Source organism: Peromyscus leucopus, chromosome 3, assembly GCF_004664715.2.
Source record: "Peromyscus leucopus breed LL Stock chromosome 3, UCI_PerLeu_2.1, whole genome shotgun sequence".
NCBI lineage: Eukaryota > Metazoa > Chordata > Mammalia > Rodentia > Cricetidae > Peromyscus > Peromyscus leucopus.
In genome coordinates this window covers 151,997,071-152,020,182 of record NC_051065.1, presented here as the reverse complement: position 1 = coordinate 152,020,182, position 23,112 = coordinate 151,997,071, and the positions used below count along the sequence as shown (strand labels likewise).

Sequence of the window (23,112 nt, the reverse complement as noted above, 5' to 3'; positions counted from 1 at the left end):
GACTTACTATGTTTTGATTGTCACATGGAATAGTTCTCTTTGACTTAGGATTCTGCCTCAAAAATGTTGAGAAAAAAGAATCCAGGCACCATCTCACAGATATTAAGGGCTGGAGGAAACTGTAAAAATTACCCAGCTCTAGCATGTTTCCCTTATGTCACAGGAAGGGGAAGTGAGGCTTACAGACTGGGTATGAAGGTCAAAGTCCATGGTGCGCCTAGAAAGGACTAGTGATTGAGCACTGTCCCTGCCCCATGCTCACCTTGACTACTCCAGTGTTGACCAAGTCTCTACTCTACATCTAGGGTAAGTCAACGACTGGGAGGCTGAGCCAGGCTCTGGACACACCACAGGTTGGCATGGAATATCCCAGCAACGTTGTTCAGATTTATAGCGCTGACATTCACATCGCAGCCTAAGGTCTTTGGATGGGACTAGTCATTGGAGGTGACTTAGCACTGGGAACTAGGAATAGGGACCTTCGGAGGCTTCCATGGGCTGTGGACAATCCACATTAAATAAGAAGCTGTAAAAGTGAGGAGCATTTGGCCTTTCAGTTAGTTTATCTTTAGCCACTCTGGACTCAGGCCCCTTTAACTCTCGGAGGTCTGTGTCCCATGTAGAAAGCCTCCTGACTTTGTGATACTTGGCTCTCAGAGAACCCCTTGTATGTGAGTATGATACTGTGAGTGTAGTAGTGCTAGGCTTGGAAAGACACCAAAATTAGGAAGAAGTTGCCTGGGCCTTAGGAGTAAGCATATCCTCTACAGTCAAGGCCCTTCCAGCAGCAGGGCTCATTTTGCATTTACAGTGACTGGATGTGGCTGTCACTATCCAAAGGAACGACTCCATCTTCTATCACGGAACAGTTGTTGTTGGTTGTCAAGCTCGCTGACTTGATCCAGTGGAAGAGAGGAGGGTCAGCGGTCTTCCCCTCGCAAACACACACACACACACACACACACACACACACACACACACACACACACAAACACATTTCAACAGAAGAGCGCTGGTGCACACCCACACGAATACACAGGCGCACATACCCCAGACATCAAGAGCAACATTCTCCCATGCAATCTGTATGGACCAACACACATTTACACACGGAGAGCACAGGAGACATTACCATGGGTTTCTGTAGAGTGACTAAACCAAGCAAACTTCCCTTTCTTCTGATCAAGCAAGCCCGCCGCTGCGCCTCCTTTCACAGACAAGATGGCCAGTGTCAAGGTCAGGGACAAGACATCAACAGAGAACATGCAATCAGCACGGGCAAAAGAAATAACCGACTTCTTACATGAACAATTTTATCTCCAAAAATTAATAAAACAATGAAAAGCATAAACCAAGACATATAAGAAAACGTAACAAAATCTGGTGAAACTTTTTAAGTCACATGAATTAACAACATAAAACAAATGATGGACCCTTAGTGGAGCAAATGGCTGACTCTAGAAGAGGCTCCCAACCACACTGGCACATGTACCTGGAGACTTCCTAGTACCTGTGTCACCTGAGTGAGGGGTGTCCCTTTTACAGATTTAAGTAGGTAACCACTAAGATCAAGCTAATGCCTGATTTCACCCATCCCACTGGCTAGATGGCTCAAGCTTCTCCCTCCCAGGGACCATGAACGCCAGCTACAGTGGGCTCCAACGCTTCCTTCCTACCTGTCCCCTGATAGTGTCATTTGTCTATTTGTCTACTTCTCCCCTTGTCTAGCTCAGTCTTTGTGTTTCATTCAATAAGTGGCTATCCAATGCCGCAGTCTCGGTTACATCCAAAACACCTGTGCATCTGCTTTACTTCGGATCTCACAAATGCTTACTGTGTTTAATTCTGTATATACTATGCATGTAATTCATATACAGTACATTTCATAGTCTGTTTTCTTTTGAAGAGGAATAACCTGAGAGTCTGGTTCGAGTACAGAATAACTAAGCTGTCTTGGGAATCCACTTTTCATCAGAGTTCAGTTTCCCATGCATAAAAAGCCTTAGGCTCTGCTCATGTCTGGGCTTAAATGCAGAGGAAGGAGCCAAGGGACAGAGCAGTCTGTACTGTGCAGCAGCCTGACGTCCTGGGAGACAATGCTTTAGCTAACTCCCCAGAAAGGGGCTTTCTCTTGATAACACTCATACTTGTGTGCTTCTGTGACGAAACAGAGCAGCTGTCAGAAATAAGTGATGGGCATGTACTGAGCACAGCTTATTAATGAGGAGGAGCAGAGGCTGGATGTAGGAAGTTACCAGACAGTCCTACAAGAAAGTATGTGCTCCGATGAAGACAGACAAGTGGCCCCATGTGCTCTAGGGAAGGCTGTGAAGAGAACATCTTTCATCCTAGTCTCCTGCAACTTAGATGATAGCCAATGAACTTTGGTGTTAGTGGGGATTCAGAAGTCTGGCTAATCTTCGAAAGGGGTCAAGCTCATTGCCAACTTATAGGGAGATCCACATCTCCAGTGTGCAAATCACAGTACAGAATAAACAACAACTCTCAAATCAGTTCTGGGGCTTCTCTTTCTTCTCAAAACTCCTCCCTGAATTCAACATTGGAAGTGAGTCAGGTCCCATTTCCCTTCTAGAGAGGTACATTTTAGAACGAGAACTAAAGCAAATATCGGGAGTCCATGAGGACCTTGCTTTCTGTGGAGATGTAAAGAGGAAACAGAAAGCTGCCCATCGCCAAGCTCCTGGGGCTGGTATGAGGGTACAAGGATTCCAGTCAGTGGTTCAAAGCTCAGAGACCTGTCAACCAGGAGCATTATTCAGCATTTGGCTTGACAAAAAGTGTGCCATATCTTGTTTGATTTTGGAAGCAACTTTAGGATAACTTTAAAAGCCATAAGAAGAACCCAATAAACATATGGGTGTTCAGATGTAACCACACATGGTCAGGATGCTCATGGTGGGATGTGGCAGAATCTTCAGCTCAGTTCCCTATGTGCATGGCCTGCATGCTCTCCATTCAATTTGCTCTGTGGGTCAAGTCACATCTCTAAAGGTTCCTGGCTGAAATGAACATCTCTCACCAGAAGGATTTATTTAGTTTATTCTATAGGCATATGGGAGATAAAACAGCTGAAAATGAAGTGATCTGTCAGTAAAGGATTCCATGGTCACACAGCAGTTGCTGTTCTAAGGGAGGCGTCTGGGGAACTCTATGCTCAGATTGTGTAGGTCAAGAGTCACAAATATGAGACACTTGCCTCATAGGTGAGCTGGAAAGCTTGAGCACCTATGGTTAACTGGCTGAAGAGGTGGCTGAAAGATGGGGAAGACCTCAGGAGTCAGAGGACACCCCTTTCCAATGTGATTATGTGATTGCCTGTGTCCCTCCAGACAGGTGAGGATATACCCTTTGTAAAACACCGTGTGTGTATGTGTGTGTGTGTGTGTGTGTGTGTGTGTGTGTGTGTGTGTGTGTGTGTGAGAGAGAGAGAGAGAGAGAGAGAGAGAGAGAGAGAGAGAGAGAGAGAGAGATATGTATGGTGTGTATATCTGTTCATGTGTATGCCGTGATAGCCTATGGGTGGATGGAGGTCAGGGGTGAATCTCAAGTGTCTGGTGGGAACTGGAGTTTGCCAATTTGGCTAGGAGAGCTGGTGAGCAAGCCCCGGGTGTCCACTTGTCTCTGCCTCCCCAGCACCAGGACTAGAAGCGCTTATCACCAGGCCCAGCTTTGGTGCGGGGCTCAGGCTCAGGTCCCCACGCTTGCGTGGTAAACACTTCACTGGCTGAGCCATTTCCCCAGCCCGACCCGATGCAGTTTTGAGGGAAGATGCTGAGGAAGCAGCTAGAGATGAAGCTCATTTTCTGACTTTACAGCTAATAGGCACTATCACCAAAAGTGGACCTCTGGGATTTGGGGAGGAAGATTCTAAAACAAAACAAAAAATAAAATTTCTTGATAAAGCAATCCACAGTTGTCGGTGCAAGTGATGGGTCCATCACTATTTTCTTAGTTTTAGCAGCAATGGCTAAAATGAGTTGTACCAACTCTATTCTTTTTTTAATTTAATGCATGGGGTCCTGCGATGCTACCAGGATGCCTGAACTCCTTAACTTAAAGAATCTCTACTCTGCCTCCCAGACAGTTAGAAGCCACCATGCCCACTCAGGCAATGGCTTGTCAGCAGCTCACTGTATCCCTGAATTAGTGTGTTCTAACTTCCATCCCTCTAAACATCGACTCTCAGTAGCCACTCTTACTTGGGTGGCACTTGGCAGTCTGTCTCTAGATCTCAGGAGAGGTGCAGTTAATGTCTCTCCTCGGTTTGCTTGGATAACGACTGGGTAGATGCCATGGAAATGGTAATAAATTATAACAGTCTCCACATGTAATTCCTCCATAAGACAATGTGGAGACCACAATATACCTCGGGGGAGGTATATTAGATCAAAGCTGTTGTCCAGCTGTTCTGGTGCTTCCCGGCATGTTTGGGTTTATAAACCCTCTGAAATCTTATTCACTGATCTCTGGGACTCCACCCCAAGACATCAGGTGGTGTCTTTACATTATGGTGGTACAGTTCATCTGGTAGTCTTTCTGCTGTTACGGTCAATGAGGAGGCTTACTGCTCATGACCCTCATGGTCCTCTATAGGAAGCCAGGTCTCCATAAAACTCCCTCTGGATGGACCCTCATGAAACAGATCCCCAAGCGGTAGGAGGGCTGATCCAGACTGGGCCAGTGATTCAAAACTCACGTTTTCCTTAAAAGGAAATTAGATCTTGTTTGGTCATCACAACATCAACATAATATAATATGTGTAGGAAAGATGGACAGATGCATCCACATAACTAAAAAATTACTCCTCAGGGCTTTGGTAAAGGCTTGAGAGTCAAAGCAATCTGTGCTTTGGCAAAGGAAAATATTAGTATGTCACTTAGCAAGGGAAATGGAAAGATTCTGGGGAGTCCCTTCATTTTTCTCTTCTTTCCCAACCTCAAGGCTTGGAAGAGATAAAGGGACAAACAGTCACATATAAGGCATGTAGGCTGGCTGGGTCTCAGATTTTCCTCGGTATTCTTACCACCTAAGGGGCACCAGAGAGTGTGAAATGAATTTGGGGAGAAAGATGAAATATGCTAAGTTCTGAAACTTTTGGGTCCCACAAACAGCCCTGACTTTGTCCCAGGGGTGGAGTTCTCTAAGGCCTTCATATGACGTCAGCGGGGATGGCCAGCTTCTCATGAGACTTGCAAAGAAAGATGTTATCCTCATTTTGCAAACTCAGAGAACTCACCTGCTCCTTCCAACCACTCCTCACCTTCCCGTTGAGAAAGAGTTACCGCACCAACACAGACATCACTGGAGTGGCTGAGGGTGTTTCCCCATGAGGCAGAATGCTGGCAGGAGTCCCAGGTGACTCTTGGCATCCAGCCTGCTGGGCTGCAATGGCTCAGGCTCGTCCACTCCTATATGGAGCCTTGCCATTTACTTGGCCAGATGCCCATTTTATTACATTTTTATATTAAAAATGGTATAGCTAGCATTTATTTCCTCAAAATACTAATGACAGTATGGCCCTCCTTATAGGCTATACTAACTTAAACTTGGGCATCTCATCTGTTATGGATTGAATTATGCCTCCTAGAAACCCACATGCTGATGTCTTAAATCCTCTTACTAGAATGGACTTTTTTTTTTTTTAAGTGGACAGGGTCTTTAAATATGTAATGTAATTAAATGAGGTCACAATCTAACATGACTTGTACTCCAACAAAAAGACATTTGGACAGAGACAGAGCAGAGATCACAGAAAGATACAGGGTGAAGACAGTGCTTATTAGCCAAGGAGAGGGGTCTACAATAGACCCTTTCCTTACAGCTTCTATGGAGCCAACCTTATCTATACCTTGATCTCAGATTCCAGCCTCCAGAATCAGGAAAAACGATCCATTTCTGTCATTTAAGTCTGTAGAACTTTATTAGGAAGCCTAGGCTACAATGGTACCTGTTTCCACCCATCCTGAAGAATTCTCCAGGCAAGCTGAGCTGCCTTACCACTGTCCCATAATGTACTGTCTCTCAGCTGCTGCCTACATGGCATCACATAGCACCATCTCTCCTCTGGGGAGGGTCTGGTCCCTCTACCTCACACCTTGTAGGTCTGCAAACTGTTGCTTTTAAGCCAAGTCTAGCCTGCCACTTATTTCTGTGAATGGAGTTTTCCTGGGTCCCAGTAGGGACCCTCTCCCAAGGCTGTTGATTGGCCCCCTCACTTTAGACAGCAGAGCTGAAGACCTGTAAGAAATACTGCAGGCGGGCGGTGGTGGCACACACCTTTAATCCCAGAGATACTGCAGGGCCTGCAAAGCCAGGGGCGCCAACTGGCTGGACCATCCCAGGCAGTGCTGAATCCTTACCCACTCATTCATTCTGGGAGGCCCAGTTCTAAACTCTGGTAGTTTCTAGAACCATCCACTGCTCAGAGTCCTTCCTCATCTCCTAGAACACGGGTGTCACTTACAATTTTAAGGAAACATCTAGATGCCAGTTCTTGTCCCACCGTCTACCACCCACAGGACTTCAGGTAAGCTACTCAACTTTTCTGGACTCGCATTTCCTCCTCCACAGAAAGATCATGATGTTATTTACTCAAAGATCTTTTGGTATGGGTTAAGTGAAATAATATTTGTAAAAAGGACTTTGTAAAATGGTAACTGACATAAACATTCACTAGTATTATCAACTCATTTTAAACTGTTTTTCTTAAAGTTTGTTATTTCTTAAGTAAATCCAAACTTTCTCAAGGCTAGGGACTTGGTCTTGGAATCCTGTGAAGCCAGAGTTGGATTCTACGCAACAGCAGAAGCAATGTTTTGCACTGTCCTGGTTCTCAGGATACTCCTGCATGCTGCCTGCATGCCCGCTGTGCTGGCACCCCAGGAGGCTGACCTTTGCAAACCATATCAAAGGTTCTTTTTCCGAGGCTGGCTGGTGGGAAGCACTAGCAAGAGTCAGTGGGTAGGTCAGAGGAGATGGGGCTCAGGTCCTCACTCTGCTGCTTCTGGGTACAGGGCATACTGGCTGCATCTGGATGCCAAAGGCCATGGGTCTGGCCATGTAGCCCTCTTCACACAGCTGTTCTCTCCTTCGTACCTGCAGGCAGACCCATAGAAAAAGCTCCCCTACTGCTAGTTTAGGGTGCTGTTATGACTTCCCGAATCCTCTGCCCAACTTTCTTGAACCCTGCCTCCATCTTCATCAAGATCTCTTTAAACCATCTGCCTAAAAGCACTTTCTGTGAGGACCTGACAGATGTGCTCCTAGGGTGCCATGCAAGGACGTTAATCCCCAGTGACAATCCAATGGAAGATAGGTACCTGAGGGGAAAGCCGGCGAGAATGGATGGCGCTGAGTCCAGGACTTATCGCCACATCAGGTAATGCCTGGCCTGGCCAGCTTGCTCAAGTCCACACTGTGAAGGGGAAGAGATAACTGGTAGCTCGCTATGGTGCAGGTGGACACAGCCCAGCCAGGAAGGAGGTGGATGTCCTAGCTGTAGATGCTACTCTAGTGACTCAGGAGGAGCAGTGGCATGTCCCATGTGACTGTCTTTTCTCTTGCAGAATAGATATTTACATTCATCATTTTTCTACAATTGACAAATCAAACACACAGCCAGAGATCTCTCACTCTGCAGGCTTGTGCCCAATCTGAAATCCAGGACCTGCCACCTCCAGTGCCACTAGTCTAGGACACATGACGGTACTCCTGGCCTTGGATATTGAATGGCTCCAGAGCACTGATACATTTCGTGACATGCTGAAGTTCTGTGCACCTCATCTCTTATGTGGGGGAGTTCATATACATGATTGGTGAAAGGCTTTCTTAGGAAAGTGTAGACAGGAAGAACCCAAGGTTATGGAGAAAGAGGGCAGAGGCAGTAAGAGAGAAGAAACAAAGGGGTACCACACGACAGCAGCCTGCCTGAGTAGGAAGGTCACAGGAAAACGCACCACTACTTCCAGAACCTTCTCAATCGCTTCCTGTCAGCCCAGCCTAGCTTAGCCTCCTCCACATAAGCAATTAAGCCCAGGCTGATTCTGAGCCAGCAAGGTAAATATAAAATAAGATCAAATATTAAGAATCCAAACAGAGGCCTTACTTATTAAAAAGGAGCAATACAGGTGTGGTGTGCCATCATCATAATTTTTATTGCTGCCGCTAACTGGGAGTAGGTATAAATGGCTGCCCCGGGTCTGCAGTTATAACTCTAAGAAGGAAACCAAGGTTGCTGCGATCCCAGCAGGTTATAAGCATGCAGCACTCCAAGCAGAAAATCCCTTTCCAGCATGATGGCACTGGGGCAGCGGGGGGCAGAACAGGAGGAGGCGGGGAGAGAGTTCAGCTGCGCCAGACAAGCTGCTGAATGTGGGTGCACATCTCTCCTCTCCTTTCCCACAATTTAGAAGTGACAGGGCCAGGTACAGCTCCTCTGCAGCCCAAAGGGATGTGGCACAGGTCCTCTGCACACAGACAGAATGGCTCTTTTGTAGGGCTCCTCTGTGAACCCAGATATTTTAAGCATAAAGTTCTTCCCAGGTTAGAGGGGCTGTTTTTCTAGTTACCCAGGCTTGAAAGAATATGTCGCCTATCTGGCATGGTATGAAAGGAAAAAGAAAAGATGTGTGTCCCTGGTCCCTTTCTAGCTTGGCCCAGGGCTATGTCATGTCATGTCATGTCATGTCACATGTCTGTTTTAGGCTTTGTCCTCCAGCAGTATATACAACAGTGTCTTCGTCCTAATCCTAACAGTCCAGTTTTTAAGCATTTGCTATATGCTAGCCTCTCTTCCATGTTTCATACGTATGTAATGAGAATACCACGAGTAAGGTATTATAGGAGCCCATTTTACACGCGAGGAAACAGGCTTGGAATTTAATCACTTATTCAAAGTGAGCAGCTAATTAGGACCCAGGAATCTGAAGTCAGGTAGATCGGGTGCCAAGTCTCCTCTTAGCCACTGTGTATACCAGATGAACTGTTTTTTTTTTTTTTTTCTTCTAATCATGAAAAGGGTAAGGATGCTGTAGGTGCCAAGGTCACTGAAGGAGATGCCCCTTATTTGGTGACCCTGTCACAGTTTCCACGCCAGCAGCTCCGAGCCAAGAGGGAAAAAAGGGATCGGAGCACAATGAGCTTAAAGACCAAAACTTCTTCAGGCAAAGCCACCACAGGATGGAGTCCTGGTCATGATGGGTGGGACTAAGAAAAGGCTCTTTGAGGAAGGGAAAGGATGGTCACCCTTGTAGACTGTGGGGCATGCAGATGTTTGTGAGCTGTGTAACAGCATGAGGGCCCCTTGGACAAAGTCAGTCAGCTCTGCTGCTGTTGCCTCTTGCATTTTGGGGGTGATAATTGTAAGGATAACTCACTGAAAGGGACCAAAGACATGCGCAATCAGGTACACAGAGACTGACTGGACAAAGGGGGAAGGGGAGGAGGAGGAGAAGGTGCTGGCTAGCACGCTGTACCAGGAACATGAAGCTGGAGCACCAGCCTCAGGAGCCTCCCTGGGGTGTGGTACTGTAGCAGCCTAGTGCTTCCAAGGGCCACTGGGGAACTGACCAATGGGGGCACGGCAGGAGATACTTTCAGAAGTATAACCACTAGTGGGAACATGAGGCAGAGAGAAAGCAAAGCAATTAGAGCAATTAACCGTTCAAAGGTAATTAACAGTGTTGCACCCACGGCCCCTCAGACCAGCACAGGGGCGTCACACAGCTACAGACGTCAGCTGAGGGGGAGAGAAGTGCCCTAGGTTCTTAGCAGCAAGCACCTTCCTCTTCGCAGCCCCCCTGACACCCAGTCAGAATGAGGACAGTGATCCTCTACCGATTAGCACTGCCTCCTCCCTGGACCAGGCACATATCACTCTGGAAAAGGGAACTCAAAGAGATGGACAGCACCAGAGTGGTCACTCAGAGAGTGTGAAAGCCCAAAGGTGTACAGAAAAATTGAGCCGATCTGTGTATTATTTTACAGGGCAGGAAACTGAGGCTCAGGAGGGGATGGAGGGGTTGTCTGAGGACACCGAGCTAATTCAGACTGAAGCCAAGACCAGGAACCAGGGCTCCTGACTTGCTTGCTAGGACTTCTCATCCATCTCTCCATCATCCATCTTTCCCAATGGGCCTCTTGCTCTGTCTCATCTGGCAAGAGATGAGGAGGATGGGTTTTAGGGTCCAAGGTTACATACATACCTCGGGGAGAGCGAGTGCATGCCTCCTGCAAAGCAGTCATCCACTCTGAAGCAAATGATCTTAACCTGACCTTTTCATCTGAAAATGGAGAGATGATCCCGCCGCTTGGGGAGGGTTGGGTGAGGACTGAAGACAATACAACTGAGATAGGTTTAATTAATCACGGCTGTCAGTCCAAATACTAAAGAACGATGTAGTAGGTGTGTGGAGAACACTGGGCACTATGTCTGCTGGGCAGTACAGAAACGAAGTGTAGGCTGACAGAAGGAACCTCGGGGTCGCATACCTTGTGTCTCAAAGGGCAGCAAGACTCTAAGCACTTGGTGGCGATGACAGCTGGCTCAGGGACAGTCCCTAAGAATGACAGCAGCTGCCTGGTCCTTTGGGGGCTGGCTCTTTCTTAGACACAGCCATCCCTGCTGTCTTCTTAGCATGAAATGGTTAAGAAGCCTCTGTTGTGTGCTAACATAAACTCATGTCATGGAATGCTTAAGGCCTCGTGAAAAGACTGCAAAGTCTCAAACTTTGGCTAACATGAAGAAGATTTAAGCCCAAGAGGAAAAACAGAGATTCTTTAGCTCCCCATTGTGCCTCCTGAATTTTTTTCTTTAGAGACAAGGTTTGTGTATAGCTTCAATCCTCCTGTCTCAGTCTCCCAAGTGAGCCACCACACTGGGCTTGGATTATTATTATTATTATTATTATTATTATTATTATTATTATTATTATTTTCAACCTTAAGCTGAACCAAGGCTGCTCCAGAGTTGGTGTTCTGTTCTGCTCTTTTAGCCTGATCTCTAGCACGTCAAAAACAAGTTATTTGTGACCACCATCTGGGCTCTGTGGTGGGCCATCTGGCATTGCCAGCTAATCAGTGAGGTCAAGCTGACATCTTGGAAGAGTACTACCACAGATTTCTGTGTTTTAACTAGAAAGAGATTTAGATTCTATGAACCAACGAGACCAGGAGCAGGGCGATGCACAGCTTCAGCTCCAGTTTGGTTTTAAGTAGATTAAAGTCTAAGTGTATTTTTCAATATGCAGCAATTGGGTTAGTCTAATGACAAATGTCATTCCCAAGTACTGCCAGAGCAATATGCCATTTCCATTAGGAGTGAAGTTTCCTGGCCAGATTAAGACATGGAAAATAATTTTTGGTTATCAACAATTCCCTTCAGTCTCACTGATCAGATTAGGCCTAGCTACGGAAAGAGGAATTTACAAATTAGATGCTGTTCTCTATTTATTACCAAAATGGTCGCTTTCCACTCCATCTAGGAGGTATAGCAGAGATCTCATTAGGTCTCAGCTGCTGATAACACCCACTCCATAAATCAATCTCCTTTGCAAGCCAGTGGATGAAATGAGCATTATGCTGAAGACCACAGAGTGGATGAAATTAAACCTCTGTACCCCTGGAAGGAAGCTAGAGGAGCCTTTCAAGCCTTAAATGCCTCCAGTGCTCTGGACCCAAAGTAGCCACAGGGCATCTCTCCTCACTCGTCTCTTAACCATTTGCTGACTGCTATTCTTGGCTGGCTAGCTGGCATTCCTGAGACAGAGTGAAAAGCGAGAGGTATTTCCAGAGCTCAACCTTCACATATTTGAAGAAGAAAGGGAAAAGAGGTAAACATGTAAAGAGAAGCATTATGGAATAGCCTTGCCCTCCCAGGGAAGTGTAAAAGAAAGGCTGCCAGACTAAAAAAGGGGTGTGTGTGTGGGGGGGGTATGGCAGGGTTGGAGGAAAAAACAAGGTGGCTTTGGGGGTACAGACTGTTGTGCAGGGATCCCGTGTCATTCCAGCGGTCTAGGGATGGCAGGATTCTAGACATTCTTGAATGCCTCAGCGGTCTGAGACTAGAATGAGCACTCCAGGTCTGTTCAAGGCACCTAGGGCTAAAGCTAATATGCATCACCCAAGCGCCATGGAAACAGCTCAGCAGAGCTGGAAGGTTTGTTTGTAACAAGCAATCTTCCCCTTCATTGTACCACCAAGGGAGTGTGGGCAAGCACGTTAGAATATATATATATATACATATAAAATATATAATAGAATGTATATATCAGTTTATTTATTCTTGAAGTTTTCATACTTGCATACAATGAAACATGACCATATCTATCCACCATTTTCTCCCTTCTAAATCCTACGAACATGCCCCCCTCCCAATTTCACGTCTTAGTTTTGGGTAACTCATTAAGTTCAATCTGTGCTGCCTGTATGTGTACAGTAGGGCCATCCACTAGAACATGAGAAACCTAGCAATGGCTGCACACTGGAAAAAGAATGATTTGCATCCAGCAACTGTCAACTGTCACTAGCTGTTCAGTGAGGGTGGGCCCTAGAGAGCACCTTCCCAGGATGGTGTTATTCTTGCATTGATACATTCTCAACTCCTCTGGTCAGTGGGGAAGGACTTGAATTCACAGGACAAGGGAAAGGACTGTGGAAATCATAGGTAGATACAAATGATTTTACACCTTCTATAGACTCCACACAAGGTGCTACTGTTTTCAATAAAGCTTGGGATCTTCCTGGGGGAACACAGGCACTCTGCCTCATCACTAGCAGCTGACACCTTAACTTCCTTATCCATGCAGAAGGGCAGAGTAAGCTGAGCACCTGGCCGCAGGGACCCTCTGCCATTGACTGACTTCCATGCCTAGCACCTGTCCACCCTCTGCTGGGCACAGACGACACTATAAGCTTCTGCTTTAGCAGGACCCAGCTGATCTCAATGAAAACTAATAAATACAGGGAGAGGCTATTGAACACTCCAACAAGAAATGAGTCCTTGATTTCTTTTCATCCTGTGCCCGATGCGTGTCTCTCTCTCTGTGTGTGTGTGTGTGTGTGTGTGTGTGAGAGAGAGAGAGAGAGAGAGAGAGAGAGAGAGACAGACAGACAGACAGACAGACAGACAGACAGACGAGAGAGGGAGGGAGGGAGAGAGGGAGGGAGGGAGAGAGGGAGTTTTAGAGGACTCTGTGAACATGATAGCTGGACACCATGGTCACATCTCATGGATCACGTGATCTGCTTATGCAATGAGTGGACCTGCTGATGTGTGCCTGGGGATGGAGGAGGGAAACAAAGCTTTTCCCCGAGTGCCAGCCTGACATGCATGGAAGCATGTCTCTTCACTTCAATCTAAGCAATGAGGACAGCTCTGGTCTATCACGCCTAAGCAAAGGTCATCAGGAAACCTAGGTGGCTGAAGTAACTTCCTGGTCTCCCACATGAGCTGCTAGACTTCTCAGAGCGAGGCCTGGGGCATATTAGTTAAACTCAGTCTTGACACTCTTTTTTCTATTATTATTATTAATTAAATTTGTTACTTGACAATTGTATGCAATACATTCTGAATGCTCTCACTCCCCAACTTCTCTTTTCTCCCTCTTGATCCTTTCATTCCCCACAATTCCTTTCCTGTGTCCATGTCTTTTTGTTTCACAATCCACTGGGTTCAACTAGGACACTCCTCTGAGTGACCATGAGTATGACACAATCCAATGGACCCTGGTGGGCTCACTAGTGCGTATACATCTGAATATAATACACTTCCCAGAATCCATCAGCAGCTATCCTTCATTAGGGAAGGGCTAGAGTCCCAAGAGCCTCGCCTCCATTCATGACTGGCTATAGACAGACCCAGTGTAGATAAGTGCATCACTGAGTTCATGATTACAATGGTGGTGTCATACCCCTGATAACTTATCCTTAGTGAATGATTTAAGGGCCAGCCAGAAGTCCTATGTCCAGAAACTTTAAAAAGTCTTAACATTCTTTGTGTGTGTGTGTGTGTGTGTGTGTGTGTGTGTGTAAAATAAGCAAAACCAAAGAAACTCATCAGAATTCAAATATATGTTTTCAGAAATGATAGACATTTAACCTTACAAAGTTTATCTAAGCTGGGCACGGTGGCACACGCCTATAGTCTCAGTACTTGGGAGGTAGAGGCAGAAGGATCAGGAGTTCAAAACCAGCCTGGACTAAATGAGTTACCATCTCAACTCACACCCTTTCCCTCAAAAAGCCCATCTATTCATTATCCGTCCGGCAAGTCCTGAAGATCTTTGATGGGAGCAGTTTCTGTTGGTCTGAGGAAGAACTATGAATGAGCCTAAACTGCAGCAAATGCTTGTTTATTTGTAATGGAGTAGATGGCTAACATTTTCCCCCTGTAGGGTATCTGAACAAATTCTTTGGTTTTGGTCTGTCCTGATGACCTCACCAGAGCTCATCCATGCACTCTGTGCATCTGGGACTCAGAAAGCTGACTTCTCTAATAATTAGTCCAGGAAGCGGTTTCTCATCTGGGGCTCCTACTTTATTACCCAATTCTGAAGGCAACTTTTCAGGGCTTAGGGGTCTCACTTGAATTGCTGGGGCCTGAGGACCTGCATCTGGTTCAATGGCCTCATTCTCCTAGGAGCATTGTGAGGTCAGGGTGGCCTCTGGAGCATGCTGACTTCAGAGTGCTCAGTCAAGAGAACCAAGGAAAACAATGGAAGTGGAATGTCTCCTGAAATCTGAGCCAGTTTTCAAGGACCTCTGCCACTGGTAAAGACATGTGACTACCCTGGGCCATAAGATGACTACATTTTAAAAAAATGTATTTTGAGATCAAATAATTATGTTCATGTCCTTGACATATATCTAATGTAAATCAATGCTATTCAGATTATGCTTGCAAACCACATGGGGCTCTTTGTGGGCAACCTGCAGCTCTCCTAGGCCCTCAGATTTCTGTATTTCAATAAGGCATCATCCTGAGTCCTGCAGGGCACACAGCAGGCAAATGGGTCTGCTGGCTAATGATGATTGCAGAAGCGACACTACAGAGTCACGTTACCAGCCACCGCTCACCCAAATATTTAATCTCCCTTATCTGGGGAGAAGCTCCGTGTCTGGTTCTACTGTGTGCCCATCTTTATCTGCTCATCCAAATAAATATGTCTTATGGTAAATTTCAGAAGGCTGGGTCTGTACGTCAGTTGTCTTAGTGATATGAGAGAGCAGTTCCAATGTGAGGAGACATTTAACAGATGTATTTTTTTTATCTTGAAGAGAAGAAATTCCCAATTCTCTCTTTTTAAAAATTGCATTTATTAGTCGGTGTGGGTGGGGGCGCATGTGATCAATGTGACCATGGAGGTCAGAGGCCAACTTTGTGGTGTTGTTTTTCTCCTTCCAAACCATTGTGTGGGTTCCAGACAGAGAACACAGACTGCAGGCATGCACAGCAAGTACCTTCACCTGCTGAGCCATAGTGCTGGCTCCCCATCTCTTTATACCCAGCTTTTCCCTCTAGTGCCTTCTATCAGAATAGAGACTGGACCTGGAAAATGGACTGTGTCCTTGGAGCAGGGCATCTCCACCAATGACAATGAGATGTGTGTATCAGCAATAGTCTTCCAGGGATGCCTTGGGAACAGGTGCTCACTGAAGCCTAGAGGAAGGCTAGAAGCAGCCAATGGGGTGGTGAGATCTTATTCTTTACCAGACAGAAGAGGAACCTGGAGACCTAGACTGCTCCCTCACATGGAAACTACAAATGCCCCTTTCTTGTTTCTTAGGATGTATGGTCTTGGAATGGCTCTTGAGTATCTATCACATCCTTCTTTGTCAAGCCTGTCTATGAGCAGTTGCTGTGGCAAGGCCTGGTGCTGACATGGCTGTGGATGGGGGACACAATTAAAGACTGGGATCCAGCTATGGTCTTGTTTGGGCCACAGCTACATTGGGTTGATGAAGCGAGTCTCCTCTTCCCTCTTTTATGGGATCATGAAGGCCTGAGTCCTCGGATCTCTGTAAGCTAACCCATCTGTCAGCAAATGATGTCATCATGAATTCTGACCTTCCTGCCTCCATTATTGCCAAGATAACATCCCATCATTTCCAGGGCATCTCCTCTCAGCTAGCTCCTGCCCTGGTGGCCTCCATTTCCCTCTACACATGGTGTCCACAGGGATCCTGTTAAATGCATGTCAGATTGCATCACTGCTCTTCTCAAAACCTCCAGTGGCTTGCTGGCTTACTTCCAGCCCAAATCCAGGACCTCATGTCAACAAACTACACAATCTTGTCCCAGCTTCCCTGGCATCCTCTCCACCACGTTCTGCCTCACCTCTACCCAAGACCCAACTGCACGAGCCCCTCTTCTGCTCTCAGATGTACCAGCCATGCTCCTTCCTTTTACATCACCCTTCCCTCTCCCTGGAACGATCTCTTTCCAAATACCCGTGCGCTTCCTTTTTACCTTCAAATCTTTATTTAGATACCTCCTTCTCAGTAGTGTGCCATGACCACCTTATCCAACACCAAAACCCAGCAATACTTATCACTCTGACATTCTGTTTAATATATTCTCTACCCGTTCGAATAGAACCTCTCCAAAGGCAGGGAGTTTTAACTGCTTTCTTCACCATTATATCACTAGTGCCAACAATAGTGCCTGCATGGGTAGACATTTAATTTACAGCGGGCTGGCTGGCTGGCAAGAATAACTGGAGTCTATGTTTATATAGAGTTAACTGTACATAGTTTACTCAATTTTCTCTAATCTTTCAAGGGAAAATCTCCCAACTAAATGCTTTTTCTCTGTTATCTTCCAACCTCTAATTCTTCCACCTCTCAGTGGCTTTCTTAGGAAAGCTGACTGACAGGCCCACTTAGGTTTGTTCAGCTACTGCACAATGATGTGTCACTGAGTTGTCCCCACAATGCATCCAGCATTGCCTCCAAGTGACTGGCACTAGTGGCCATGGTCTGTGCTGATAGGGATGCTGGCTGGGGCAGAGGTGGGTTCACCGGAAGTGTGATGAAGTAATCAAACACCTTCTCTCAGTTTTGTGAGTGGGGATGACAGCTTGGTTGGTAATATGCTTGATGCACAAGCATGAGGACCTGAGTTCCATTCTTGGCATCCACACAAAAACCCAGGCAGAGCAGCAAACACTGGTAATCCCAGTGATGAGGAAGTGGGGATAGGTAGATCCCTACAGCTTTCTGGCTAACCAAACTAGTCAACCAGCCCCAGGTCCCAGTGAAAGCCCTGCCTAAGAAAACAAGGTGGATGGCTCCTTAGGAATGATACCTGAGGTTGACTCATTCTTCCTATCCTTCACATGCATGTGATGGTGTGTGTATGCATTCACACACAGGGATACACACATTTATCACAGATGTGCATGCACACACACATACAGTCTCCTGCTTTCCCTCCCTCCCTCCCTCCCCCTCCCTCTCTCTCTCACACACACACACACTCACACAAAATTTTATTTCTGAGTTGAAGAGAACTGGCAAAAATCCCATAGTGTAATCTTTTAGACATTTCACAAACTAGAGCTACACTAATTAAAACACAAGCATTTCTCCCCTTGTATTTGCTTCAAAGGGCAAATCATGAAGTCCTAAAGAGAAGAATATATTTTCCAAGCCACAGGATTGCCTTTTCTGCAAGTAAACTATACATAAACAGTAAACTGTCTATAAACCTAGAATCCAGTTCATCTTTTCATCCATCCACAAATGAACTAAATGTTTACTCTTTGCAAGGTCTTCCTTGAATCTGATCATTGAATTTCATCTACTCCATATTTATTGGGAATCCTATGGGCTCGTTCCAACTTTGTTCTGGAGTCTCCCATTCCCTTTTATCATGTCTAACTACTGTACTTCCCATTTCTTGCTTCTTTGGATCTTCATTCCCCTGACTCACCCCCTGGAACAATCCCTCCATCTTTCCATTTAGTTAGGCTCTAGAATCCCACTCCAGTTTTCCTAGGACAGGGCTGACCAGGGACAAGAAGCATACTCCAAATGTTCCTCCAGCCATAAGGAAGCAGTATGGGGAGAGGTGACTCTCTGGAGTCTAACCCTATCCATGTTTGGGCTTCAGGAAACCTTAGCAATGACCAGCTACTGGACAAGCCTGTTAGTCAATCTGCTCCAACAGCAAAGTATGCCCCAGGCTGGGAACTCTCCTTGGAATTCACTCTTATAAAGGACAAGATGGAGAAGCAGCGTGTGTTTTTTGGAAGCTCTTAATTTAACAGGGAACATAACCCTGTGTCTCTGTGAATGGCAACTGGCTGTGAAGCATGTTGTGAGTATTGCCTGTTTCCACATGACACATCCTAACAAAATATTTATCCTGATTAATCCTGAGCAAGGGCAGAAAGAGAGCCAAGACATCAACCTCTCTGCAAGCCCTTCTGTGACTCACAGGCCAACGGACTTGTGTACTATTCCACTCAATGCCACAAACTAATCAACTGCCCTGCAGTTTCATCAACAATGTAACAGAAGCTGTCATGCATTTTTCCAGAAAAACCCTCAGTGGCACCATTGCTCCTTGTAATAATCTGTCAAAGGCCCTATCTTCCAGCTTGCAAAACTACTTAGTGGAGCATGAAGGCTTCCTTGGGTTATTAAATTACGCTGTTACCAGTCCCTTGCTGTTTCTGTGTTTTAATTTTGTCTTTGTACCTTGAGCAGGGTTACTGGGAAGGGAGTAGTTGATAGATTTGTGACATCGGTCTTTGGAGTGAGAGAGCAAGAGTCTGCTCACACCCTTGGCTGTCTTCTCCCTCCACCTGTTCTTCTCAGGCAGAATCTCTTCTGAGTCCCTCTTTGCTTAGGTGCAGATTCTATCTTGCTACCCTCACCCACATGGCTCAATGCTTGCCCAATGTTTAAGAAAATTTGTCTTTAAATCATGCTGCTTGGAAGGACAGAAATACAACTATTCAAACATACAAAATGCAAGAGAAATGCTGAGCACAGAAGAGGCAGGATATTAGATCCACAGAGATCAAGGTCACAGGAAGCATGCACTGTTCGGATAATCTTTTTATACACTGTGTAAAGTTGTGTCTCTGTTTTATCTCACCTGCCTAAGGCATCTTCTGATTGGTTTAATAAAGAGCTGAATGGTGAATAGCTAGGCAGGAAGAGGACAGGTGAGACTTCCAGGCAGAGATAGGAACTCTGAGAAAAAATCTCAGGCAGGAGATTCGCCAGCCAGCCATGGAGGGAGAAGGACACATGGTACCAGGGAGCAGTAATGAGCCTCATGGCAGAACATAGGTTAATACAAACAGGTTAATTTAAGTTTTAAGAGCTAGTTGGGAACAAGGCTACACTAAGGCCAAGCTTTTATAATTAATAAAAAGTCTCCATATCATTATTTGGGAGCTGGTGGTCCAAAGGCAGACCTGTTACAATGCATAGTTTAGAACCTAAAGGTTCTAAAACTCACCATGCATCACAACCCTTGGTTAACTCTCCCTAAGCTCCTTCATCAGTGGGTTTGGGCAGGATCCTAAGAGTTTGCATTTCTACTAAGTTCCATATGCCACCATTGATTCAAGGATCCCACTCTGAAAACTACTGGGCTAATCAGATTTAAGTTTGACTTTCCATGATTTGTTATCTTAAACATTTACAATTACCTGTTGTTCCCATTTTTATCCCTTCTGTGGATTTTCCAGCAATATGCCATGAGAAAACCCAGTGGAAGAGATCTGACTCTGTATTTATAATCTAAATGGATTCTGTGGAATTCCTGTGTTTCCTCCATCCTTCCCAGAAGCATTTCCTTGGATCCTTGACTATGACTTACCAACTCAATGAGAATGTTCACTCCGTTCCTGTGGAAAAATCCGGAGGGAACCTGGAAGGCCACTGCCAGTGTGGAGAGAATCCTGCCCAGCACACATTTTTTCCAAGCAGCTGGCTAGTGGAAACTGTTCCCAAAAAACAGGAACAGGATACCTGCCCCCACCTCAAGGGACAGAGCCCACAGGAAAGGCATGTCTCACTTACCTTAGCACAAACTCAACTGTGTTTTCAGGTCAAAGCTTCTATATGGAACATGAGGTTCTCTACATCAATGGCACTAATTGCCCATCTGACTAATTCCTATGACAGCAACCATTAACAATGTTCCTCCAGGAACATCAACTATAGGCTAGAAAGAAAGGTCTGCATGAAACACCTTCTCCTGGCTCCCTGCTCTTCCCATCTCCCAGACCCCAGTCAAAGAGAAAGTAGTTGCTCACTGTTTCGGGGCTTGTCTTCATCCATGCCCTCATCCTCGTTCTCAGGGTCAATGTCTTCTGCTTGGGTGATCCAATCCAGGTAGCCTTTGAGATCTTCTTCTAGCTGCTGCTTCTCTCGAAGCTTCTGGAAATCCCCCCGAGCTTTGGCTTTCTCCCTCTCTTTGGAAAACTCTCTAGTGTGAGAGGGAGGGTAAGGGTAGGGCAGGGCAGCACAGAGAGTCCATCCAGGAGGGAAGATGGAGAGAAGGGGAGACAAGGCAGGTATTAATTGCTTTGTGCGGAGAACCCTTTCCAAATCACCCCCTTTCTACAGACAGCTACCTCCAGCACCCAGTTCTGTCTTCACTCCCACAAGAACGGGGAGCACTGAGAGCATGCCCTTGACACAGGCTGGGAAAATCTATAGGAATGAGGGTTGTCCATTCACTCTCTAGATCGTAATAGGTTTTGCCTGTGAATAACAGCTATTCTCCAAAGATCCAGAGACCCCTTCCAGTCACTCTACTGCCCCTCTACAACAAGGAAACACGTGCCACCCAGGATTAGGTCATACCTTTTTTAAAAAATGACAAAGCATCTTCAAATGACACAGATTATTAGGACCCAGTGATGACAGAGCCCACTTATTTGTACTGGGTCTCTAAGCCAATAATGCCTTCTTTTTCCAACTCTGGCTTCAGTGATGTTTCCTTGATAGTATGATAACAGCTAAGTTTGGAATATTTACACCATGAAAGCTAGCCAATGAAATTAATTGATCAAGGCATTTCCCCACAGAAGGGCAGTAAATTTTTACCAGTACCCCCATTGTCTAGGGGCCCAGTAGGTTTGATCTCTTCAATCTCTGTCCTCATGGCTACAATTCACTCTACAGTTCTTAGCATGCCTGGAGGGAATTCAACCCACATGGATACCCATAAGGATTCCAAACACAAGAAAATACCCTGGGGCCTGCTATTTGGGTTAAAGCAATCTATCCAGGATAGAAAAATATGTAAAATGCAGATGGTATCAAAGTTAATGTTGCAGTTTAAGGCAATAATCAACAGATATTGTAGTTTGCTTGGGACTTGCTAGAAGAAAGAACCTTAGAGGACATTCTTATTTGTCTCTGACATAGTCCTTCTTTTTCTCTAGCTCTGAGTTCACTTTAAGCAAGGCTAGGGCTTGGAGCAGAGGCAACGACAGATAAGTTAGTTCCCAGGTGCCATAGTGGGTGCGAGCCCCTTCTTTCTACGGGTAGCAGGAGAGTTTGTTTTATTTGGGTTTTTGACCCATTGAAATTGGGGTTCTTGGTGGTAGGCTGGGGATAGGGTGGGTGGGGTGTGCATGTGAATTCTCTGGTGTCTTGACTAATCCCTGGGCCATGGCTCTTGCTTTTCTTCTCAGTAAGAACCCGAATCAGGGCAACCAGCTATGGAACCCAGTCAATAGAGCTTCACGCACAAGCTTGGTGATTGCAGAGGAAAGGCACCTTGGAGGTAATCATATCACCTATAAACCTTGGGGGACAAAAGGATCAGTGAAGCCCAGTGTCATATATGGGAGACTCTGTCCCCACCACATTGCATTTTGTCTGTGGTGTTTGGCAATACTCAGGCTTTCACACTCTCACTATTGTGGTGAAATTGGGTTGAGACCTGGGAGGAGCCCAGGGAATGTTTTAATTGGGAGAATCGGGGGCCCTCAAGCTAACGAGGCTTCTTCAACGATGTCCTTAACAATACTCTGGTTTGGATTGAATTTTCTTCTCAAATCTGATTGAATCCGATTATAATTGGATTGAACTTGCTATTTCTTGGGCTTTCTGCCAAGCAGTGGGCACTTTTATTTCCTTCCCAGAAAGTTGTATGCCAGGCAAGAGGCTCTAGATTGGCAGATCATGGTGAAGGTAGAATCTGGCTTGGCTTTGCTCACCTGCTTTTGGGGTGGCCATGGAAAGATGTCAGCCCCTTCTTGCCTTCCCTTCTTACTTTACACATGCCTCCCCTACCTTGACCTCACTCTCTAGAGACAATAGATTCAGAGTGCACTCCCTCCCTAGGTAAATAAACTAAAAACAAAGCAAAAAACCCAGTACCTTGAGGATCCTTTTTTACAATCTTTCTGCTACAGCTATGTGCTTTTTTCCTTCCTTTACCCTAGAGTGGGTTTGAGTGAGTTTCAAAGGGATGAAGTTGCTAAGGGAGTCATTTAGTTCTGGATAATTTCAGAGAGTTCAGCTCTGGTTATCAGACGCCTACCACCTCTCTTATAGCATTGGAAGAACAGGCCCTAGATTCATCTGGAGTTAGGAAGTGGTCCTGGTCCTGTTTTACAGCATCTGCCCTTGGAGTGGAAGCTCACTGTCTACACCTTCAGAACCATGGGAAATCTACGTGAACAGTCATAGGGGACAGAGGTGAAGAGGGTGGTTGCATGTTTCTATGAGACTTGCCCTCTTTTGCTCCTGTAGAGGAAGGGCACGCTGTGGCAGGATGAAGATGTGGCCTGAGCAGCAAGGCAACATGGGGCTTTGATGGTGCCACGGGCAGGGATGCAGCCAGATCGTGGCTGTGTGGAACTCCAGGCTGCACATGGTGGTGATGCACTGGTGACAGCCACCAGTTTTCTTTCCTTTCCTGGATGCTGGCCACGTGACAGTGATGCACTGGATGGCAGCCTCTGGGTCTCTTTCCTCTCCTGGATGCCAGCCATGTGCCTGCTCTGGAGTCTGAGCTGATGAAGACATGAAACCCCAGCCTGACAGGCTGTGCCCAGCCCAGGGGCCAGAGCCAGCAAGACAATCAGTTACTAGTGTGAGATTTGTCACAAGGCA

General features: G+C 46.0%; 1 protein-coding gene across 20 annotated transcripts in view; it reads right to left on the bottom strand.

The window, feature by feature from the left end:
* The window catches only part of Cacna1c (calcium voltage-gated channel subunit alpha1 C), a 659,151-nt gene that overhangs the window by 129,729 nt on the left and 506,310 nt on the right, over positions 1 to 23,112 (bottom strand). For 13 of the 20 annotated variants that reach the window (XM_037204209.1, XM_037204213.1, XM_037204211.1 and 10 more), the window contains exons 9-10: positions 20,295 to 20,467; positions 1,133 to 1,207 (exon numbers count right to left, since the gene is read on the bottom strand). In XM_037204209.1, coding sequence (XP_037060104.1) covers positions 1,133 to 1,207; positions 20,295 to 20,467 — 248 coding nt within the window. The remainder of the gene's footprint in view (positions 1 to 1,132; positions 1,208 to 20,294; positions 20,468 to 23,112) is intronic. The other 7 variants (XM_028880506.2, XM_037204222.1, XM_028880523.2 and 4 more) reach the window with 1 other exon arrangement.